A 25,049-nucleotide genomic window follows, 5' to 3' on the forward strand; every position below is an offset into this window, starting at 1 on the left:
CTAAAACTTTCCTAAAATAACATTTTTCCTGTACTGAGAGTGGCATATTCCCAGGATGTGATGTAGTGAGGTGTCCATGCTCTTCTGGCACTCTTTGGGACTAGCCCACATAATTCACTTGCAGTTTTGACATCCATGAGTGATGCACCTTTCCCACATGTGTGCTGAAACAACATTAATACCATTCCAGTCTGTATTTTGTATCTGGCAAACATGCGCAATACTGATACCTAAGGTTACAAAATGTTGTATAGTGTAAGCCCCTACAGCAAGCTGTTTATAATTGGGCTAGTTCTCAATTGGGTGGCATGATCTTTGCCTTGAGTTAATTTTTTGTTTTATTTTTGTGTTACTCTGTTTTGTTAAAAAAAGATTGAAGGGTCTTTGCCATTTCCTGAAATTATTTCCTTGCTCATTTTAAAAACAGGTGGGTTTTTTTTAAACAAAGAAAAGTCAGAAAAGTTAGAAAACTTTATTGAAAACTTTATTTTAAAAGTTACTTGAAGAGAATATTTAGTCACAAAGTCAGGTAGGGAATGACTAGGAAATACTTGATTCGAGGCTGTTTACAAAATATTAATTCAGCCCACTTGTGCTGTTTATTCTACTCATCCCCTTACCCCAGTCAGGGAATGGCATGGGCAGTGATGATGTTCCTTAGCTATAGTTGCAACCCAGATAAAAATTCATATGTAATAGCAGGCAGGAATAGAACAATTAATGCCTACAAGGACAACATTCGGATTGCACAGATCATGTTTACTCTGGTATCTCCCAAAGTTTTTATATTTGGATTGGCAGCCTGGCATTCTTCTAATTTATTTTATTTTTGTGTCTGCAGTCCATACATATTAAATGCCCCTATTTTCCCAGTTTTCCCTGTTGGTTAATAGGTTAGCTTATGGTAGTGATTTGCAATGTTACAGGCAAGGGAAGATGTGATCCACATGCTGAAGACAGAGAAAACCAAACCTGAAGTTTTAGAAGCTCATTATGGATCTGCAGCTCCAGAGAATGTGCTCCGAGTGCTACACAGGGATGCCATCCTTGCTCAAGAAAAGTCAATAGGGGAAGACGTCTATGAGAAACCAATTTCAGAGGTAATAACTTCTTGATTTTCACATTATGTCTGTGCAGGGGGAATCTTAATCAGAAGTGAGACTCCATATTTTTTGGATGTGTGCTAAGCACGCAAGAGTATAGCAGAGTATTTGTACAAATGGCGAGAAATCAAAGAAAAATTGAATATTCTTGTTCACTCAACTGCAGAATAAATTGTAAGCAAAGTCACTGGGTTTGAACACAAAAAATAAAGAGCTTGTATGCTCCTTAGGGCTGGTGCCGTTCAGCAAGAACAAAATCTTTGGGTGTTACATTTCTGTTTTTTAAATTCCTTTCAATTACAGGCTCCAACCTCTACTGCTCGCAGCACTGGTAAGCACTCTTTGATTTTCTTGGCATACTAGACCACCATCATGGGGGTAGTTAGGTAAAGAAGACCTTCAGACATTGACTTTGACCATATTTATGGGATCATAAATCCATTATCATTTTACATCAGTTAAGCTCTAGGACTGAAAAGTCAGTTCAGCGCCTAAAGGAGACCTATAGGACTTGATCCCTTACTTTAAAATCTAAGCAATAAATGAATGTAGAATAGACCTGGGAATGCCTGAGGCCAGCGTGCACGCCAAAACAAGCAGCCACTGCTCATGTTTATAGTTTCATAACAGTCCAGAGCATGGAGAAAGAGCATGCAACGATGTAATATAATGTAGTGCCTGTCCAAATCTTCATAGTTCCTCCTATTAAAACATTTAATTTTTTCACCACGAATTGTGTCTACCAACAGGATATCTTTATACTGTGTATTCTCATTGAAGCATATGGAATTTTTGGGATGATAATAAATAAGGAAAGAAAACATTTTCATGTGAAAGCATGCATGAAATATTGTCAAACAAGATTAAAAGAGCTTAGCAGGGCTTTTGTCTAAAGAAGCTGATAATTTGACAGGAGCCTCAGTCTAAAACTTTTGTCATGTTTAGGTCCACAGGGGTTATGTTGAAGCTAAAATAGGATGGTGACAAAATTTCATAAGTGTGAGAGATCTGCTCTCAAAGGCTGAAACCAACCTGGCTCCTTTACAAAATGCAATGACTGTTTTACTTTGCCATGGTCAACTTCTGGAGAGCAAATTGCCATGGTTCTCCTGTTTTCTTTATTTTCCTCACTTTGCTGAGGCACCCTGTGAAACGGCCTGGTGCAGCCAGGGCCACGGAAGATGCAATTCCCGCGGGGTAAGGGCTGGGGATGGGTAGAGCAGGGTCTGCCAGCCGCTGTGCTGGGGGCAGGCAAGCAGAGAAGTGCCAGGGCTGCGGGCAGCTTCGGCAGAGAGGAGGATGGAGTTTGTCATACACTCCCGAGAAACAGTGAAAGGAACAACATGAATGGCCATGGTGGCTTCAGAGTGCCCTGGCAACTTTTTAGACAAACCTCCCTGGCCTTAGTGTTTGTTTGAATAATAAATGGCATATTAAATTAATTTTAAAAACCCAAAAGACAAAAAAGGTAATATTGCTAATAAAGAAAGAGATATTTCTGTCCAAAAAAACAGGCTGAGGGGAAAATCCCATTATAATGAATTGGTTTTAGTAATGTAAAACCGAATCTATGCTGAATCTAAACTCTTTAGACTTCATAATTCAGCAATCCTACAGGTGCACTGAAGGTGCATTTCAGCCTTGAGCTTACACCTTACATTCCACATGTAGGTGTCTAGTCCCCATATAGGTGTGTGAACTCAGGCTCCCAGGGTCTGAGGGCATGTATCCTGCCCTGGCATTTGGTACAGCTTTTCCCATGTGAAATGAGGAAAGTGTGCACACCACCTCACCACAGGGGAAGTTCTGCACTGCAACAATATTATTTGTTACCCTAAAACTAAGCAAAGTTCTGTCCTTTGTGTATCTGAGAACCGTGAAAATGTTTATTGCAAACACACCATCCAAAGAAATCATTACTTTTACAGGACAGTTACTCTTATTTCTAGTCACTGCTTTATGTAAAGCCCAAGACATAAAATTATGGGACTTGCATTTACCAAACACAACATTGTTGGTTAATAAATCAGATGAAGTAAGCAAGGAGACCTTTTAAACAGCCTATTCTCCTTTCCTACAATCCAGCTGGACAGACTTGAAGAAAAGCAGAAAGAGACATACCGACGCATGCTGGAACAGCTCCTGTTGGCAGAAAAGTGCCATCGCCGCACAGTTTATGAGCTAGAAAATGAGAAACATAAACATACAGATTACATGAACAAGAGCGATGACTTTACCAACCTCTTGGAACAGGAGCGGGAGAGGTGAGTACCTGAGACGGTGCAGAGAATATACCCAGTATCCCAGTGCTTGTCGGTTCAGCAGTGACATGGTCTGGTATTGTCTGTGTTTAAATGACCCTAAACTCCCATGTAAACCATTTGTAAATGTCAGTCCACTCATGTTATTAGTAAGTACACTACTGTGCAAGTCTAGAGCTGGAGGAATACCATTTAATGTTCCTGTAGTGTGCGCTTGAGTTAAGAAACGCATTTGTTTTGAATTATTCATGCCCGCTTTGTGTTCACCTCCTGGTAGCTTTTGATCAGATGTTATTTATGTTGGCTAAGTCTGGGGCTGTCTTGCTTAGCTGAGTGCTGCGTTTTGTGAAGGACAGGGCACCATTTGTCACAGCAGGAGGACAGGGTAAGGAAAACCACAACACACATTAGGATACTGGCACTCAAGTATGGATTTTGCCATGTCCTTAGCATTTAGGCTTGCAAAATCACAAACCATTGACATTAGTTTTCATATTTTTGAAGACACATGCCTCAGGCAAGATCTATGTTGTCCTGGAAGAAAATATCTTCATGTTTTATAAAATGTGCCCAGCCTGTGATGAACTATCTGCAGTGTTTATCTCGCAGGCTCATATGCTCTAGGTTTTTTTTTCTTCAAGTGTTTGTCCTCCCTGTGGGAGTAATTTGTTCTCTGAGACTCTAAAAAAAGAAAGAGCATTGACCTTAGGTGAAGAATGAGCATTCGGTAACCGCCTCAGTTTTTTAATATGAAATTTTCATGCTCATACCAAACTGCTTGAAATCAATCCACAACTTTTTTTTTTTTTTTTTAAAAAAAAAAAGCTCTGAGAAAAATACTTAAGGCAAGTTCAAAGACAAAATGCTTTTGAGGAAACCACAATCTGGTGGCAGACATTTGCAAAAAGCCAGGAGCTAAAGTGTTGTTAGTGTATTTCCTGAGCTCAGTTCAGTGCCAGCTTTGAGTAGGTGGCACATGAGCTACAGTGACCATATTTCCTGGTTTAATAGCTTCTGTCTTTCTGTTTTCCTGGGTTGACTGGCAAACTTTAAAGGAAAAAAATGCTTCTGCATATTAGCAGTTTGATTCTCTTAGCAGAAAATAAAAAAATGTGTTGTATTTCCAAGTAAGGAGCAATTTCACATCTGATTCTCATAGACGCCATTTTTTCTCTATGCTGAATACCCATGAATGTGTGGACATGTAGGCAACTAAATGCTGCAAAAGTAAAAGTGGTATTAAAATACCATTTACATTTGTCTTTACATTTTATATTCACTTTAATTTGACAATTGTTGCCGCCTTATTATTCCAGCTCAACTCATGAAGGCCACTAAATAACCTAAAATTATGACCTGTTTTGAACTGACTTCCTTCAATGAACTGATTAAAAAGCTTTCCGTCTCACATTACTACTGCTGAGATATCAAGCCCCACCTCTGTGGGCATTTTCTTACACCCTTCCCACTCTTTCCTGACTTTTAAACTTCAGTTTTTCTACATTCTACAATTTTTGGAAAAACAGCAATAAAAAAAGGAGAATTGTGTTTGAACTTATGTTGAAAGCAGATCTTTAAGAACAACTAAATCTGCCAGCTTTAGTCGCCAGTGCCTCTGTACCAGTGGCTGTGGGGGAAGAATTGCAGTGCTGAAGGCCTTTCGATTTATGTTGAGTGACACAAGAAACTTGATGTTTGCTATTTAATCCACTTTGTCCAAGGGACTAATGAGAAAATTTGTTACAAGTTTAGTAGTGACCAAGGAGAGAGAACATAGCATGTAGCTAAACATAGAAAATCAAGCATGCGTATCCCTCCCTCTTCAGGGTCCTCTTGCCAGATCACTTGCAGAGCAGATCAGCAAAATCAGGATAGGCTGGAAACCACTCATTAGTGTATAGCCTTAAATGATCTCAACTCTTCATCTTTGTTTGTGGAGTGCACATGACACTAAGGCTGCACCCACGTCTTTGTAGGTATTAAAACCTGGAAGTAGTATCGTTTGAGGGTGACAGTCATGGAGAAAGAGAGGGTGATGGGATGGCTTCTCAGGAAAGCCCCACAGTGGCAATCAGCAGTACAATTTTGTCAAAAAGAAAGAGTTTGTGGTGGAAAGATTAAGTCGCAATAGGACAAAACATACAAAAAACTCCCATACTCACTTAATCTGCATATTGGGACAGAGAACTAACCTGCCCAAAGGCATTTCTCAGGGTCCTGCACAGGGATTCTTGTTTTATAAGTACCACTATATATATAATTTGTTTTACTGTGGTGCTTTGAGGCCTGAGGGTTATTTTATTAAGAGCCAAACAGACTTGTAGTCTCCATGAAAAAGAAAAGGGACACGGAGGTGAACTTTGCCCGTCAGCGACTCTGCTGAACTTGCAGTTATAATGTTAATGAGACAGGGTGAGCCAGAGGAAGAACAGTCCTGTGGGATGGCCATCTCACAGCAGTCTGGTACAATGAGAGAAGTAATAATTTCTGTCCTGGATCTAAGTAATTGAAGTAATTTCTTTCTTCACAGTGTTTTACCAATCTTTCCTAACCATTGTTGCCCACATCAACTTTTAGAGGCCACAGCTGCTTTTGCTGTCCTGTGGACAAGATAAAAAGGGAAATTTTTTAAGAGCAGAAAAATGTCTCTGTTTTAATGTATTTCTAGCACTCTCTTAATGTATTTACTTTGGAATATTTTTTTTACATACACTTTCATACATTATCTCTAATCCATCCACAACAACATGATATGAAAGCAAACAGTCCCTATGAGGGACTAATTATTAGGTCAGCCTTGCACAGGAAGTAAGTAATAGGAAAACATGATTTGTCAAGAATAATTATGCATGAAAAGTGTAAAAAAGAAAAAAACTGTACACAGGGATATTAAAAATGTAGACATCTATGACGGGTAAATGGAGAAAGCTGAAAGGCCTGACTGTTGGTGTTGGCTCTGCAACACCAAGTGCAACTAAGCTGTAGAAAGGTTGTGGAAAAGGTTGGCATATTACAGGAAGAGTAGTGACAACCGTTTGCCAGATGGAGATGAAAGAAATCTGGTACTTTTAGTGGAAAGTGCTTCTACAGACAAGGTGGCTGAAGTGTTTTGCAAATTTCGCTGTAGTACTCTATAATCATATCTGAAGATGGGAATGTTGTGAAAGTTTGGGACAGCATTTTCTATTTTTACCATTTGACCAAAACTCCCCTTTTCCGTGCTTGCCTGCCTCAGCTGCTGTTCCTGTAACATCAAGTTGTCCTTGGGCATCTCCTATCCCCAGGAATGCAAAAGCAGCCACCTTCCTGGAGCCTCCTGATGAGGCTGAGGAACAAGGAGAAGAGCTGAAGGCCCCCGGGGCCCCCTCAGAGACCCTTGGTGGCAGTCAGTGGGTTAAGGATTCTCTTGTCTGGCAGGTGGAAAATGAACGGACTGACTGTAGCTACACTGACAAGGTGGCTTGCAGCGGACACCTGAAGAGCAGAAGATCACACAGCAGCAGCCACAATGATAAAACTCGTCCTCCAAGCACAGGAATCCTCCTGATCTTCAGCCACGCTTTGGGGAGTGAGCTGACAGTGTGAGCTCAGGCAGCGGCTGAGCTGGCTGCAGCTAAACCAGCTATCGGCACTTCCCTACTGCAAAAAGCTCTTGTGTAAAGCAGGCTGAAGTGGTATTTGGTTGTTCTCTGGTCTGCCTAGTCCCAGCTCTCTTGCCTTCCCCTTTAGGGAACTGGTGGGAAGGAGAAATCTTTAGGATCAATTATAAGCTTTTTTATTTGGTCAGCAGGGCTGCTTCTTCTGGGGGAAAAGGGAAGAGCTCTGTGTAACCTCAGCACCAGACCTCTTGATCGACCTAGGAGTTGAGGTTTAAAATCCTGATGTTTTTAGAGGTGTTTATATCTGAACAACTTGTCTCAAACTCTTCTTTGAATCCCGTTTGTTGACAGCACATTTTGCTGCTATTAAAAGCACTGGAAAGCTCCCACTGATTTTGATGGTTCAGAAACAGGCTTGTGGTGAGGACCACTGAGCCAGTCCTGCAGGATGGATGGCAGAAATAGCTTGAAAGCCTTCAAAAATGGGAGGAGGAGGGAGTTTCTTTCATATGCATAGGACATGGTTTGCCGAATAGAGGGTGCGATGTGGCAGAAAGGCTTTGTTGGAGCTCATTAAAGGAAATCTGTGCAACTGCTTTGTGAGTAATTTGATCATTTCCAGCACGATCCCCGAGACTGCTATCATTCTTTTACCCCACCACACATGTCAGTAAATACACACTCAGTATCTAATGTAAGTATTGTCTGTCTGAAAGCATCAATATTATGTTTAGTCACCTTTTATTGTAAGAATTCATTGAAGTGATGAGAATTTTAAATTGGCTCATACTTTCCTTGCTGCAACTTCAAATTATTCTTTACAACCACAGCGACAGTGTTCCCAGTGCACTGAAGCAGTTTGCATTTTCCTCAAAGGCAAAGATGAAGATTCAGTCTGTACTTCCTAAGCAGTGCCCTGCTAAATCTGGTTTTAGTTAAACCCTCTTTTTGAAGTACTTGGCCATAATTAGATCTGCTTAGAGGAGACAGCAGGACTGTGACCCCAGATCTTTCCTCCACAAAGTTTCCTTTCAGTCTTCACGTAAAATTTCTCCTCTCTGCCTCCCCCATCGCAGCACCCCCAGCAAGGAATGCACTGGCAAGTCCCTCAGAGGTCTGTGATAATACATTCCTCTCGGCTTCGGTCATCCTGGCACTGAGATGCTCTTGGCTGCTCTGCTGGTGATGTAATTCTGGGCCCACATCACCTGCAAAGGAAACTGATCTGTGAGCAATAAAGCACACAGCCGTCCTGAAACAAAAATGGGAGTGTTGATGTTAGCAAGTTTTTTAAATCTTTTTTTTCCCCTTTTTGCATTTCTGCTTTTATTACCAAAGCTCCCCTTCTCCCTTTTCCCACGAGACGGCAGCACCAAGCCTTTCATTGGGAAGTGCTTGCCTTTCTGTTTCCCGTTATTTCATGGACTCAAGCAAGTGTAAACGCTGGAGCGTGACATAGCTTGGAGATTTTGTGTGTGTTACCTTTCCAGTTTGCATTTTCTTTTGATTTTTATAGAGATTGTAAAATAAAAAAGCTGGCAGGAAGACAGTGGGGCAGAGTATCCATCAATTACTTGTTTAGAGAACACTCAAGCCAAAAGTATGAAGTGTTCAGGGCTAATAAATCTCTGTGATTCACCAGTTTAAGGACAAATTCTGTGGTAAGAATAGCCCCATACAGAGATATTGGGGTGAGGTGTATTGTGTCAACATACAGCACAGATTTTGGCCTGTAACTGTGTAATCTGTTGGTGATTCCTTTAAAGTCTGGAAATTAAGCTACTTTACAGAAAGATTTTTACTATTTTTTTTCTCAAAGAGTTCTTAGCCATATTTGCACTATGACTTTTTTCATATGTGGTGATTGTTACTGTGTCCTTGTTTCCAAATTGTGACCCAAAAAAAGGAAAAGCCAGCCCGATGGGACTGTGGGAATTCACTGTTGCCTACAGTAGTTACTCATCTTACCACACATTACTGGCTGTAGTAGAGCACTGAGTCACTGTCTACTTTTCAGTAAGTGCATCTCTAAACTTTTAATCTTGTAATGTAGAAGAAAAGAGCAACAGTAGAGTTTTTATTCATTTTTTTTAGGCTGACATGCTATCTGTATGGTTTGGAAACACTGGCGATTTTCTGTCAATGTAATATATTCACAGGATCACAGATCACAAATTCTGTGGTAGTCTATTAAAAGAAATAAATGAAAAAACCTGGCAATGACAAATAACATTTCTGCACAGTTAAGTAAATCTGAAGGTCATCGATTTTTCAGGGCCGCTTTTACAGCTCTAGCTGACTGCAAGGCAGCGACTGCTCGAAGTTTGTTTTAACTAATGAATTTGGTCCCAAGTTCCAACAGAACAGCTCCAAAGGTAATTTAAAAACAAGAGAACAAACAGCCACATCGAACTGTGGAGAAACAATATGAAAGTATTGTGAGTCTTACACAATGTGAGGCTTGCCATGAGCTGGGGCTAATCCAAATCCATCTCTTCACACTTGGATAGTCTTCAAAACTGTCCAGTCTTTCAGTCACTTCTGGGATTATATAAAATGGCATCATGTGTTGTTTCAGCTACTCTTCCAAAATTATTTCTAAGTAGGCATCAGCTTCACAGCCCTTGAGAGAGAATTATTATACAAAACTATACATAGTTCATTATTCCTAGCAAGTTTGCTTGCTAAAATCAATTCAAATGTTCCCAGGGTCAGATAGGGGGGAAAAATGACTTCATTCAAAATCTACTCACGAACCCAAAATCTGTCCGGGGTGCAATAGGTAACAATTTTAACATTTAAGGGGCCTTTGGCATATTTCAGAGTTATTATACTACTGAAATAAATATCCATTCACAGCTCTACTAAGGCCATCTTTTTAAGTTGTAATTTTTTAGGCAAAGAAAACAAGAACTGAATCAAGGTCACATAGGGAAAATTGCTCCCTCATTCAGAAAGATTAGAAACAGGTTTCAGTTGAAGTGCCAGGTTTCAGTGAATTTCTAAAAAATTTAGATAGATGCTGCTTATTTACAAGTATAAATATATGCGAATAGGCACTCAAGCTTGAACATGTTGGATATTTGCTTTACTTTTAAATGGAATTTTACATGTGAAGAGATGTACAGACTGATTAGCAAAGTATATGACTTACTATTTTGATTAATGCCCTACAAATATTCAAGGCCTGTTCTAAATGGTCAGATAACTGCCACTAAGTTGTGTGAAGAACATCAAGATGTCATCTGACTTGGGGGGGTTATTCTGACTCTGAGCTTATATAGAAGCTTTCCTAACCCTAATCAGATGTAATGCTTTTTCCATTGTCTTTCCCCAAAAGGGTGCTAAATTGTGCATCCCTTCTCATTCCTGCAGTATCTCCACCAGCAGTGGAGAATACCAATAGTGAGTTTTATATTTGCATCATTTCAGTTTTCATTTCTTTTTAAGGCTTATATGTAGAAACATCTTAAGGCAGAAGAAAAAACCCAGGAGGTGCAAAAATCCAAACCAAACATTCTTGTGAAATTTGCAAAAGTTTATGCAAATGCGAGGAGGAAGAAATACAGAACACAAAATGTATAATTCAGCACATATTTGTAAAGTGCCTGTGACTTTAATATTGTGTTACCATAGTTAGTGTTTTGACTAATTTTTTAAAAACTTATTTTAAAATGTCATTTTGGATGTAAGATAATTATTATAAATGTCATCAAAGAAAATCTGGTGGCTTAATCCACAAGACCAGCTAGTCAAAAAAACATATCAAATAACCCTGTGATTATGCTGTTCACCTAGACCATAGGAGACTTTCAATCCTCCCGTCAACCTGTTGGGATCCAAACCCACCTCCCTGAGGAGGCCTTCCTGGTCATGTCATTGGGTGTCTTGGGGTGTCTGTTCCCAGTCTTCCCAGGTAAAATTGTTCTACTTTTACAAGTCACTTACATACTTTTGGAGTTTTTTTCACCAAAGGGGTGAAAATCTTCTTGCAGGTCAGTGCCTGGGTATTCAAATTCCCCCAGACATTAGGAATTCACTGGGCCAGGTCTCTCCATCTTCTGAAAAGCAAGGATTTTTCACTTGTTGGTTTAGTGAATGGTGCCAATATATGGTCCTCTCTATTTGCTGCTTTTCTTAAAATGACAAAGATGGAAATTAAATTACATATTCAAGGTGAACAAATGTTTCACTGAAATCCACATGAAACTTTTTTTTCACTTGAATGAGAGAGAAAAGTAAAGCTTTTTTCTTTAATAATCACTTATTGAATTTTTGGTTCAGCTCTAGAACTGAAAAATCAATTACTCAGCTCTGCTATCCAGTTGCTTATGTTAGGGAATGATTAATAGTAACGTAACTGAATATGTAATGGCCTAATGACAAAAGATAAAGAAATGAGTAGAAAATGAGGCTAAATTGTAGCAGAATGACAGCAGTGCTTTTCTGATGATAGCAATTATGTCAGATGAAAAAGTATCTCTTTGTGACAAGTATATATATCACAGGATGAAAGTTCCTGCACAGTTCCATTTAAAATGTTTATTTTCAGAGGAACTGGAAAGGGATAGACATATTCTCTTTCATCATTTAAATATCAGGCTTTTCCTCGATGACTTAACTTGTTTTAAAATGATGCATAGCTTTCAACATTTTTTCATTTTGCAAATTACTGGCTGGGATACAACCCTGGTTTCCAAAACCAGTAGGGGCAAACCACCCAAAACTGGTGAAAGGCAGGTGGGTAGTGTAGAGGCTAGGGCATTGCCACTTGTGGTTGTTGTTGCACTGCTCATGGTTTGTGGGCACTGCTAATCCTATGACGGAGGAGAGTGTGTCCTGGTTTGACTGGCTTATGTCTTTACCTGACAGACCAAGTGCTGTTTGGTCTGTTCAACTTGGTTTTGGTGGCAAGCACTATTGCTTTGTGCCTATCATAAGCATGTTGAGCTCTCTACATCCATCTTCTTCAGGTCGTAGGAAATAACTAATCTGCAAACATGCCAACCTTGACACTAGATTTTATGAGCACAAAGCTGGCATTGTTGCAATTCCTCTGAAGTTAGTAGAGCTCTTCTTGATTAATGGGATTAATGAGAATCAGGGTAGGAACTCTGAAAATGTTAAAGTGTGCATGTGTATGTACTTGTAGAAGTACATATATGCATATATGAATGTATTACATACAGCAGTTTCTTGTGTGGAGTTATAGCTCCTGGATAAGAATTTGCTCTCCAGCAAAATAACTTATCAACAATATTTATTTCCTGTATGATTATATTTTTATATAACTTCTATATGCATTTCTAATAATAATAATAATAATAATAATAATAATAATTTACTATTATATTATTTTTACATAGTTTCTACAGCCCAATAATGCCTTTGTATTTAGAATTATTTTTGGTCAGTATTGCCTATTGATTCTACCAAGGAGGCTGTAAGCTTTTCCAAACTGATTTTGCTTCTCTGAGTGTGAGGCATCATTTGCACTTATGTCATTATAACATTTTTTAAAATAATAGTGATTTGTAAGCGAGGATGCTCAGTGGAAGTCAACAGCTGACAACCAAATGCCTGATTGGAAAACAACAGGGCCAGGATGCATAAGCCCTGCAGTTATTCAGAGGACAAGTTATTCAGAGTCTACAGATATGGTAGAAAGAAATTTAAAGGCAAGCAGAGGCAAGAAGAGCACCTTGTAATTCACACTTACTGTACGAAACTGGCCCGGTTTCTCCTTGCTTGCTCTCCATCTGGGTACATGAGTTTTCCCTGTCCTTTTCTTTTGCTGTGCAAATGCTCAACAGGCTCGTGGTCTGGACATCGTCTTGGAAAGGGGTAGTGCAATCTGGAATTATTTCAGACTGAGAAGAGAAATAAAACCAGGTATGCCAGCCTCTGGGCAAGTAATGCAGCTCACAGGCACTGGTGCAAGAGGCAGCCCCCTTGCAAGTCTTCCTTCAAATGGAAGCACCTATGGCTCCCATCATTGTGCGATGGCTGTGGTCAGCCTGTGTCTCCCTGATCCTCAGAACAGGCCCCTTGCTGTTCTGTGTGTAAAGAGATGTATTTAATGAGGCCCAGATAACCTCAGGTGGAGAATGATATTCAGTTCAGGCAAGATGATGGGACTTCTAAGGATGTGCAACAGTAAATTTGCCCAACCAAGATACAGATCTGCCCAGAAATTAGGTGCCTATGAACATCCAGATTAGTATCTGTGTTGCTTTTTGGTTTTGTCTATCTTTCCCTCTTTAAATTCTTCATTAATTGCATTCCAGAAATCTATGTGAGTCTTTTTTGGATCCTGCTCTAAGCAACTACAAGAAGGAGGTTAAAGTAGGAGCCTCATATCTTGGAAGAGTCTAGCCCATGGGTGAATGCTGTGGGGACAGTCTCTTCTGTAATTGTCTCTCAATAGACACAAATCTAATGCAAGCAGCAAACCCAAGAATTGCATGAGCTGTAGTAATTTGCCCTGTGGTAGTAGAAAAGCTTTGTGTAGGTGTATGGTTTTTTTGTTTAGGTTTTTTTTCAGGGTTGTTGTGGGTTTTGGTTTGGTTTGGGTATTTGAGGGGTGAGGGGGTGGGGGTGTCCATTTATGCTGCACCTCCAGAACACAGGGGCAAAAAGCACTAGCAAAAGTGGCATTGTGAGATGGATGTGGTGGGCAGGTGTGTGCTCCTTTGTGTTCAGGGCAAGAGCTGAGGGTCCTGGCATGAAAATTAACAAAAATACCTTCATAGCCTTTCAGATTGACAGTTGGGACACAGCATATTAGGATGTGCTGTGACAGCCAGGATTACTCAGTGCTGATGTTGTTAAAATCTATCAGTCTCTCTGTAGCTCATAAAAGCAGCTGCTGACCTCTCTTTTACAGCATTTGAAAATTTTACTGAGGATTCATTATTTGCTAAATCACTGAATATGGTGCTCACAGGAAGTCATGTTTAAAAATCAAGAAGTAATCTTCATGAGATTATTTATTTTTGTCCGCGTTTATAGGTGTGTATTGTTTTATCCTTATGTCAAGCTGTGACTGAGGTGACCAAATCTGATATAAACCAGTGCAGACATAGCCTGTATTTCTAAGAAAATCTGAGACCCTGCATTGAAGGAGTTGGAGTTTTTATATTGACTTCACTTAAGCAGGCTCTTGCTCTCAAGTTGCATTGCTGTTGTACAGGTGTGTGAGCTTTTCCACGCTTGAGTAGCCCAGTGCATGCAATTGTATGAACGATGCTACTTCCTAAATCCAGGTTTTAAACCTCTTCACTCTTTTTTTTGAACACTTTTCCATGTTTGAGACCCTGTCATGGTGACTCCAGACACCATCACTTGGGTTGCTTGATGCTAAAACAAAGCAGCAATTCTTTGGAGCCTGTTTTCCCTCGTTTTTCCTGCCCACTTGTTTTATTCACTCTATCAGATATATTATTTCAGTGGTGTATCAAATGGGAAGCAGTGAGGTGGACAACCTTTAGGTTTAGGCATAGGGCTCGGGTGTCTTTCAGTCCCAGTCAATCACTGGATCACCTTGCTTTGAGGAGGGGTCAGTGAGAAGAAGCACAAAAGAAAAGGAAGTCCAGAAAAGGCCAGCAGGAGTTAGAGCAATGGGGCAAGAATGGAACTGATGGAACTGGAAGGCAAAGGACGAGGAATAGCAAAGTAGCAGGTTTAGGGCAGGGGATGGCAGCCACAAGACAAATAATATGGGAAGTGACTCTGAATTAAGACATTAATGAGAACACGGGGAGTGTTGAGGGGAACCAGCTGTTGGTGAGAGTGCTGTAGAGCCTTTCTGGTGGTTGAGAGAGTGAAGAAAGATGGTGAAGAGATGAAGATGGAAGAGAGACCGAGCTGTAAGCAGAATAAGACATATAAAGAAAAATACAGCAAACGTGAAGCAGAAGACATCATATTGATGATGTTGTTTGAGGCAATATAGCTCAGGCACTGGAACTTCCCAGAAAGTAATTCTACCTTGATTTTCAGTTTCCAGTAAGGGAATATTCACCACTATTCTTTATGAGTTACTTATTGTCATGTTTAAAAATGTGACTCATCTCTAGATGGAGTATTTCTGTTCTATAAATCCATACATGTAGAAGTCAGGTGAGGGGGAGGCAGCAGAAGGGACAACAACAGAGAGCCAACAGAATAAAAGCAACACACAGGTGAAAATCAGTCCGGCTTAATTCATGTCCCAGACCCAGCTTGAGCTAAAGAGGCCAAGACACTGCCAAAAAACTAAGTCTCTCCTGCTAAGTTGAGAACAGGCACAGCTCTCCCTGTTCTCAAAGCCTCAAGCTCACTCCATGTCATTTTTCCACATGAACACCTAGCACATCAAAAGTGAGTAATTTAGAAAAACAAGGGTGGAGACCAGAGCAGGTAAAGATGGCATTAGTGGGGTGCTCTTATAAAGCACAGATACATGAAGCAGCCAACTCTAAAAATGGCAGGTCCACAGAGGGCAGCAAGGAACCATCTTGCCTGTGCAGGTCCTGGACACCTCCTCCCCTGACTCCAGAGATGCTTTGGTGAAAGGGCCACAGCCTGCTTCTATGACACTCTTAGTGCTTATTCACAAAATAATGATCAAATCATACTGTAAAATGGTATCCTTGACATAGACAAGTCCTACTTCAGCTGTAATCACTTTTACTTCAGGGAGTCCTACCGGTATTGGAGATACTGAGCTTTCCCAGATATCAAAAGGATACACACAAGTGTTAAGAAAGCAGAAAACCAGAAGGGGGAAAAAAAAAGTGGAAAAGGAAAACAAAGCCAGGAATGCTTTTGTTAAACTTTTGAATCCTGCTTCCATAAAAGGCAGCAAATCCTAACGTAGGGCAATTTTCATGCTGCAAAGAGAAAAAGAATTTAAAATCTAGGCAGCATGACTTATTTAGAAAGATCTGAGGAGTAATAAAAAAGCCTGTGTGCAAATGTGTGTGTGTGTGTGTGTGTGCACACGTGCGCACACACAGTTTCTTTAACAGCTGCATGGAACAACCTGTTTTAAATAAGAACAAAGGTGAACAAAGCCACTTGTCAGTGTAGCTCACCAAATGAAGTTTTTTAGTGTGCATGACGTATGCCATATAAAATGTATTGCCTGAGATATAACAGCACAGAGTCCAACTTGAAGTCTTTTTCTCAGGCTTTTCCTACAAAGTCATGTTTCAAGAATTTACTGCATTTGTCTTCATTATTTACTTGTCTCCACAAGGCCCAGTGGATCACCTTGTTCACTGTGTCTTTAGCAGCAAACTAAAATCAGCCTCTCCCCTCCCTCAATATTCAAAGTTTTCATGTTCCATCAAGATGCCACTGAATTAATTAATATCTGTTACACTCAAGAGTAGGCTAAGTACAAATTGGAGGACAGGTATGACTTACCAAATGAGTTTGACTTACCAAAAGAAAGAAAAAAACCCAACAAAATAATGATGGAAGATTTTCACTGCTTTGAAGGCTTTATGAACAAAAAAATTAAGTCTGGCAAGCAACAGAGTGTACTTTTTCATGTATGTAAGTAAACATAAATTTAGGAAAAGTTTTGTTTTGCATAAACAAATATTTGGGCTTTTGTAACATGTTGGAGAGAGTTGCAAGCACTGCCTTCCCTATAAATGTTACATATGTTTCTGCACTGAAGATAAAGAGACAACAGAGAGCAGGGCAGTCTGCTGGAAAGGTTACAAAGCCCTGTTTACAGAGAATTTTATAATCAGGCAATCATTTGTTACAGGTCTCTAAGATCCACAAGAGGAATCCATTGCTGTGCAGAGTTTAGTGAATTTTTAAAGAGAGCAACTTATCAAAGAAATGTGTAGTCCATTAGCACATCATTAAATAGTTAAACCAATTCCATCTTTTGCTTCCCAGTTACTCTCCTCTATAGCAGTCAACTGTGTCAGATGCACAGTACAATTTCTGACTTTCAGAGGTGAGTTGGAATTTGGGATTCTTATCTATTCCCTCCCCTGGTTTTATTTCTTGGTGTTTTTCTTATCTGGTTTCACAATGTTGCAAGTGCTGTTTTACTCTGGAATGCGTTTCTTGGACTACTTCATTCCAGTGAAAGCATAAACAAAAAAATTCATTAAATTCTGGGGAGCAAGTTGAGTTTCCCAGCCTTTGATGTGACTTAAAAGTGAAGGTACTCTTGAGAAATAACAACATATGGAGTACCTTCATATTTTTATATATACACATAATTTGATTCCTATGCAGTAAAAAAAAGTTGTAAAGGCGTGTTTGACCTTAGCTGTGACATCCTACGTGATGTCCTCTATAGCTCTGGTACTGCTGTAGTGGTGGGGTACCTGGAGTAGTTGGACTGGTGATAGAGAACACTTCAATTAGGAAGTCTGGTGGTGGTACAGACATATCTCAGCTAGTGCAGGGTGTGTAGGCTCACCACTACTACGCTGCACTTTCTCTAACAAGTCCTGCAGCCAGTTGTAAGCTGGCTCACATACAGGCAACTTTAGGGACTCTACATTACATTCCCTGTGCTTTTATTTCTAAGTTGCAGATAAGCTGAGGGAGCTGGCAGTTTGGAATAAGTCCCCTCTGGGGATCACTGGTGGTCACAGGTGCCGCTAATGACTGTCATGAGGCAGTGTATGTGGTATATGTCACCTTGTTTTAGTGATCCAGCCTAATTTAGATTTTTTTCAAGATGAGGTTGGCCAGGCCCTGGAACAGGTTGCCCAGAGAGGTTGTGATGTCTCTGTCTTTGGAGATGTCTAAGACTCAGGTAGAGCAGGCCCTGTTCAACCTGATCTAACTGGACTTGCAAGGGGCTGGACTAGATATCCCCAAGGTCCTTTCCAACCTTAACCATTCTGTGGTTTTATGATGTGGCATCTTCTGGAGGACACCACGCAGTTCCTGATGAGTCTGCTTGTACCAGGGTGAGAGGCGGTGGCTTAGACTGGGGCAGGCTCTGTGGCATCCTCTGGGCCTTCTCTTTAACACATCCCTTGCCAGATAGGGACACTGGCAATGCCCTCAGTCACCCTCTGATCTTCTTGTGGCACATTATAGTTCTGGCTGCTGTTTTTCTGAGGTCTCTGGTGTGGGCAGGAGTCCACCTCACGGCTGCTGGGACTGGGAGTGGTCGGACTGCGTGAGATTAGCGATCCCTTCTGGCCTGGACCCCCAGTGTCCCCTCGCCTCATGTCACATCTGTACAAAGCTGACTGCTGTAAACTCACAGCTGCTTTCCTAATACAAATATTAGGAACCTTTTGACATCCCTGAAATTCTTCTCTGTGCTGAAACCATGAAAGCACAGATGAGGGAAGATGTGTCACTTGCAGTTCCAGCCTGCCCCAAGCATGGCAATCACAGACAAAAGAAGAGCCAGAGCAGATGTGAGGGGACATCTAGGATGGTTGCAGATTTGGGAGAGGTGGGGGTTAGAAATAGAGTATGGAGATGAGGAGGAGCCTAGGACTGAATGGTGAGTGCAGCAGGACCGGGACAAGCTGTGCAATGAACTCAGAGCCCAGAGCCAGCCGGGACGGGGTGTGTGACCAGATATCCTCCTGCAGAGCCAGCAGCGCTGGCGGGGCAGAGCCTTGCTCTCAGCTGCTGATCACAGTCAAACCCGTCTGTCAGCAGATAGTTTTGAAACTTGCTTGCAAAGTGCTCTATGCCTTTCTAGTATCAAACTGCCTCGAGGCTGACAACCTGCTATTGCTATCAATTATTTTGTTAACTCAGAGTGCAGACTTTTATGCAGGCAACGTAAAGGATCTAAACTCTTCCAACAATCTCCCTACATGCCAATGTAATGCCACATCATTACATTTCAATTGTGGATATCTATTTTAGTGTTTGCCATTGTGCGTGCAATTTCCTCTTTTTAAAGAATACATAGCTCTACCAGAATAGTTATTAGGATTGCAAATGACACGGTAAGTAGAGTAAGCAGAACATTTGTCTGCTCAATGCATGTGATCATTTGTAATTGCGTAATCAAAGGCAAGTTTTTTACAGAAACTTTTCCTCTGACACTGGAAAAATAGAAACATATTGAGATGCATCAGCTTTGCGCATAAGAGGCAATGATTTCTCTTTAGGACCCCAACTTCATCTTTTGGAAAGTATTTAGTAAATGAGGTAGAGGAATATAAAAAGGCGGGGAATGATTAAGGCTAGTATATGTTTCCCTGGAAGATGTGACTCTACCTCTGTTGAGTTTGTGTGATGGATTTCCTACATGGTGCTAGTAAAGTCATGTGAAGCTAATTTACATGGGTTGTGAACATTTCTTTCTCTAAGACTTATTCTCATTTTGGGGAGCTTGTTAGAGATCTGGGCTCTGATGTGCAGGAGACTGGAGGATCCACTCCTGGGCTGGAGGCACATGGGGCTGTTATCTGAGCACATGGAGCACCCAAACCGCAGGCGTCTGAAAACCACATCTTAGCATCACAGAATCACAGAATGGTCTGGGTTGGAAGGGACCTTAAAGATCATCTAGTTCCAACCCCCTGCCATGGGCAGGAACACCTTCCACTAGACCAGGTTGCTCAAAGCCCCGTCCAACCTGGCCTTGAACACTTCCAGAGAGGGGGCATCCAGCACTTCTCTGGGCAACCTGTTCCAGCATCTCACCACCCTCACAGTGAAGAATTTCTTCCTTATATCTAATCTAAATCTACCCTCTTTTACTTTAAAGGCATTACTCCTTGTCCTATCACTACTCTTCCTGAGAAAGAGTCCCTCCCCATCTTTTCTGTAGGCCCCCTTTAAGTACTGAAAGGCCAGTATAATGTCTATACATCCTACATGCCCCAGAGCAGGTGTCCCAACCAAAACTTTTGTCCCTCTGAGCTTCTGTCTCCCACCCAGAAATGAATAATTCTGTTCTCAGCAGAGTCCGAAGAGTGTATGGTAAATAGGGCCTTGAATAAAGAGCACAAAATCAATCATTAAGCACCCGCTTTTCAAATGAGCACTGTCCAGCCTGTATGCTGAATGAGGCGAGGGTCCTAAGGAAAAATGACAGAACATGAAATTAGGTAGTTTCTCAAAAATGTAAATACACACTGGTCCATTTTTTTGGCTAATAATATTTGACATGATATGCTTTCAGTGGTTTTGGATATTACAAACTTCTTAAAAGGAACGGGAAGGGGAAGGAGAAGAGGAGGAAAGAAAAGGTATAAAGGAGAAGGAGAAAGGGAAGGGGGAAGGAAAGGCAAGAGTGGTTTACAGTTCCCCTTGTAAAGATTGAAAAGGTGACCGTGGGCAATCTAGGGGATCATTAGGCAAATGGAAGGAATCCCCAAATTCTTTTATGTTGGTTTGGGAACAAAAGGGCTGTTTTAAGACTTCTTTAATGCAAAGAGCCAGCAAAATGCTGCTTTTCAGACCTCACGCAGACTCGCAGCCTTGCTACTATGCATGAATTTCCCAAACCAAATATGCATGTATGTTAAATCCACGGGGGATTTTATTCATGTATTCATGCTTTTATCAACTGATCTTAAGATCAGCCAGCGCTTACCAACAGTAGGACTGACACTTCCAACACCAGGAAGACAAGAGAAAAGCAACGGGAACTTTTCTTGAGTCAGAGGAATGAACTGGCAGCTCGCACTGGGAAGCATCGCTTTTGTGCATCCTAGTTCAGTTAAGCGAAAGCAATTCACAAGGGTTCTCTGCGATCAAATTATTATTTCTTAATCGTTAACCTATAAACCGTAAGCCCGGAGGGGGCTGTCAATAACAAACTCCGGCAAAGTGGTGCTAGAAGGAAGCGCTGGGAGAAGCGCTCCCCCACGCCACCCACCCCCCTTCCAGCCCTCCTGCCCCGCCGAGGCGCGGCGGCGGCTCCACCCCTTCCCCCTGCCCCTGCCGGCGGGGGGAGCGCACAATGCCGCGCCGCGGCCCCCCCGGCCCCCGCCCGGCCCCCCCGGCCCCCCCGGCCGGGCGCAGCCGTCACCTTGCAGTGCGCGGGGGACAGGGCAGCGCCGTGAGGGCGCCTTCCCTCCGGCAGCGGGGCCGAGCCGGCGCGGGGCCAGTCGTGCTGCAAAATTTTCTTCTTTTATTATTTTTTGGGCAGCTTAAAAAACAAAAGTCTAATTATAAGGTAAGATAATTCAGATTTTATTTTTTTATTTTTTAATTTGAGCGGTGCCAGTTGTTCTTGTACATGCGCACTGCACAGGGTAACCGAGTGTACCGGGCACAAGCGTAGGCGCCGGTGGGAGGCTGGAGCGGGGTCTGCCCGCCGGAGCGGGGTCTGCCCGGGGGGGCTGCGCCACCCCGCTCCCGCCGCCGCGGCTTCGGCCGGGCTGGACGGGGCAGAACTGCGCGAAGGGGCCGGGGCATCCCGGCGCTGGGTGTGATGTTTTTCTGGAGGCCGGGAAGGTGCACCTGGGGGGGTTGTGCTGCGGCGCTTCCCCGCCCGGACAGCGCATCGCGGGGTCACGGAAGGCGAGAGGCAGCGCGGAGACAGGTTTGGCCAATTCCGTTTCTCGGCTGAGTGCTGCTGCTTCTTCCTTTTCTCACAGATACTGTTTGCATGCTTTCTGCTCATCCCCCTTCCTCTCCGACCTGCGAAATTAATGTGGATATCTTAATGGGGGGGGCTGGGAAAAAGTGCCTGTCCGGTTGTAATGCTGTTTCATAGCCCGAACGGGTTTTGGTAGTGGTTTGTTCTTAAAGATCTTGGGTGCTTGTCTTATTTGTAGAAGGTGCTGGAAAAGTTGGGACGCTGAACCTAATAAGTGTTCTTATTCCAAAATATTGCCTTTAGTCACTGTTCAGCTGAAGTAAGACAGTTTCAACACAAATGAACTGTTGCAGCAAAAACTGGATTTTAATTTTTACAAAATCAGTGTTTGAAACAAAAGAGGAAGAAAAATTGTTGTAGAAGACAAGCAACATGTCTTCCTAAGTAAAGAAAATTCTTTCTTTTGATATAATTCAGGGACGGTCATGTAGTTCTGAAGTAGCAAGAATATTAATTTGCTTTTGATATAATCTGATACAATCACTTCTCAAAAGTTAATGCAGCAGTGAGGAATATGCAGTCTTACACTTCAACTTTGTATAGTGGGAAGGCACAAAAATTTATCTTAAGAGTTACTAGAACTGATAACTGATTTTTTTCCAAGCTTTTATTTGTTTTCAGAGTTGACCCTGTGATAAACTGAACAGCAACGTGGGAAGTTCTGTAGAAAGGTCATTCAAACTTTGTTCCTTGCCTTTAAAGTTTAATGGATAGAAAGAAGGAGGTAACACAGATGTGCTGCTTCTTGCCGTGGGATCTGATCTCATTTACACCTTCTCTGAGTTGAGATGGGTATGAGGGAAGGACTGAAGGTGATGATTTGAAAGCGTTACTTAATTTTGAATTGCCAATTTGAGTGTTAGGCCTGATTGTTTTGCTTCTTAGAGAGCTTGACCACCTTTTGGCTCTCTCCGATTTTAGTAGAAATTTTAAGTGCTCAAAATCAGTGAAATTCAGCCTCTGGGTATCTCAGTCTGGCCCCAAACACTGAAGTACTCAGAAATAGTTTTGACATGTGGAGGATTTCCCAGCGGCTGTAGAAATTATCTTCAAAATCAGCTGTTGTACATTAAACAGGAAAAAAAAAAAAAAAGAAGAAGAGGGAACTCCTTTATTAAGTTAAACCACCTCTTGCTGGTTTTCATTGTCCCAGGATTCTAGTGAGCAGCCTCTCACATCACTTAATGGGCAGCAGCTTTCTAGCTACCACTAGGAAGTTGTCCGGTCTCTCTAATTCTTCATACGCAGTAGCAAAGTCTTTAGGGTTGAAGTGGAAAGATGAGCTTGCGAAGGCATTTGCTTTCCCAGCGTTTCCTTGGGATTGCTGTGAGTGGCAGAAACACTGTTGGTCCCTCAGGGAGGAAGCAGCCTTCATCAGCCGTCAGTCAGCTCATCCTTAGAGTGACTGAGTCCTCATTATTGCGCTTCTCTTAACTCCCACTTACTGACTGTCCACAAAACAGCATAGAAGTCATTACATCCCATTGCAACAAACTTTTCCGAATTGAATTTAAATGGCAGAATAAGGTACTACAGGAGCAGTACGTCTGAGATGTCTTCGTGCTAGAGCAGCAATGAGGAGCTCTGCAGACCTCCAGGCTATGTACAAACTCGGTTAAAAAGTCCTGTGGAGACCTTACCTGCCTCCATCCTTCCCGTCCTCTTCCTTCTACCTGCTGTTCCTCCTGCTGCCCATGACTTGATAGCAGGGGGAAATAGCTCTCCACCTCTCTCCAGACTGCCCTCCACATTAGCCCCTCCTTCGAGTGCTTCATCAAACACTAGCTTGGGAAGCTTGGCTTAGTCTGCTTGCAAACCAGGGAGCTAAACCAGGCCAACACAGCTGCAGTGTGGTGCCAAAATGTTCACATGTACACAAACCACAGGGGCAGCTCATGTCCTTTCGGGTCATCCTCTGGCTTGTCCTGCCTTACCAGGGTTTCCCTGAGTAGGTGAGTGCCCATTTCTATGCTAGAGATGGGAAAGATCACATGAGCATTTATGATGTTTTCTCATCTTGATGGAAGTACAGATGGAAAGGGCAATGCAAACACTAGTATAATTGTCAATAAATGTTTTGGGGGCTTTTCACTCTTGCATGCTCTGTTTAAAACAATCTGAATGCTTTTTTGAGGGGAGAGGTAGGTTTTTGGAAATCACTGAGCATTTTCCCTCTGATAACTGAAACTTCTTTGTATTTTCTTAAAATATTGTAAGCCATTTTGGAGAAGGTCTCGTATCAGCTGTCAGTGCTAAGCAGGGTTTTTATAGTTCAGTTTGCTACATTTATTGTGTTTCAAATGAAGTTTATGATCCTTCAGAAGTCAAGAAAATGTCTACTGACCACTATTTGTAATTTCTTTTGCCAGTGTGGACAAGAACTAATGCTTGGTTTTAGCTAAGGTCTTGCTGCTGCTACTGCTTTTACCATTTACAAATAAAATAAACCCCATCTAAGATCCAGTAATGCCCTTTGGAGCTCTCCTGGTATGAAACTATTGCAATGTCTTTTAAAAACATGAAAACATTATTATCCAGCTGTAAGTTATAATTCATGTTGAAGTCTTGCTCTGGTCTGAGAAGAGACGCTGTGAAAATGGTACTGTGGGGTTCCTCCTTTGCATCTCAGTGTCTGAACTTAACATATGCAGAAATAAAACAGGAAGAATGACTGTGGTTAAGTGAAGTCTGTAGCTTTATTGATTCAATGAATTGATCAGCCTTAAAGAGAATGTTAAACCACCCAGATGGCTAACCAGCAGACTCCAGCAAGAAGCCCTTCAACCACTCTGCATTTCTCATTGGAAGGAGATAAAGCTATCCGTGTCCTTTGTCATCTGTCCTTCAGGGCAGACTCATTCTTGTTTCCAGCAGACCAAAGCCCTTCCCAGTGTAGCCAGTGTGCTGTTTTACAAACTGTGTCTGTGCTGTAACTCAGAACTGTCTCTTACAAATGCATTGACGCAATAACTGGACTTTTTGTCAGCAGACATGTAGCTGGGGGCGGGGGGGGGGGGGGGGGGAAGCATGGTGTTGACCAGGTTTGCTTTAAGGAAAAATTGCCATCCAGACCTGAAGGAGTTATTAGCCCCGGTCTGAGCAAGGCAGTCAAAACCGGTAGGACAAAGCACAGGAGTATAACCATAATAAAAGAAATGAAGCCACGTCTCTGGAGGGATAGGGTTCAGCAGCTATCAGCATCCCATCGCGCTTCTGATGATCAATCCGAAGCTTGAAGAAGGGAAGGGGAAGCAGAAGGCCCTTGTGCAATGAAACGCTCAGCCTCAAACTCAGAGGAAGGTCGACAGGGAGGGCCTGCTTATTGCCCATCCACTTCCACTTTCCTCCTCGCTGGCTGCTTCCAGAACACCATGAAGGAGATTAAAACTAAATCCATACTTGCTCTTCCTCCACAGCAGTGTCTGCCTGCTCTGCAAGCTGAGATTGGTTGTGGAAAGTCTTCATGCTCCTGGCCTCCCAGCATGGCTGCCCACAGGCCTCCCTCCTGCTGTCCTAGAACTGCTACTGGTGTGGC

At 42.0% G+C, this 25,049-nt stretch overlaps 1 protein-coding gene across 4 annotated transcripts in view; it reads left to right on the forward strand.

The window, feature by feature from the left end:
* FILIP1 (filamin A interacting protein 1) overlaps positions 1–25,049 on the forward strand; it is a 111,659-nt gene that overhangs the window by 62,398 nt on the left and 24,212 nt on the right. For all 4 annotated transcript variants that reach the window (XM_074819736.1, XM_074819737.1, XM_074819738.1 and 1 more), the window contains 2 exons: positions 927–1,100; positions 3,189–3,367. In XM_074819736.1, coding sequence (XP_074675837.1) covers positions 927–1,100; positions 3,189–3,367 — 353 coding nt within the window. The remainder of the gene's footprint in view (positions 1–926; positions 1,101–3,188; positions 3,368–25,049) is intronic.

Source organism: Strix aluco, chromosome 3 (assembly GCF_031877795.1).
Source record: "Strix aluco isolate bStrAlu1 chromosome 3, bStrAlu1.hap1, whole genome shotgun sequence".
NCBI classification, from domain to species: domain Eukaryota; kingdom Metazoa; phylum Chordata; class Aves; order Strigiformes; family Strigidae; genus Strix; species Strix aluco.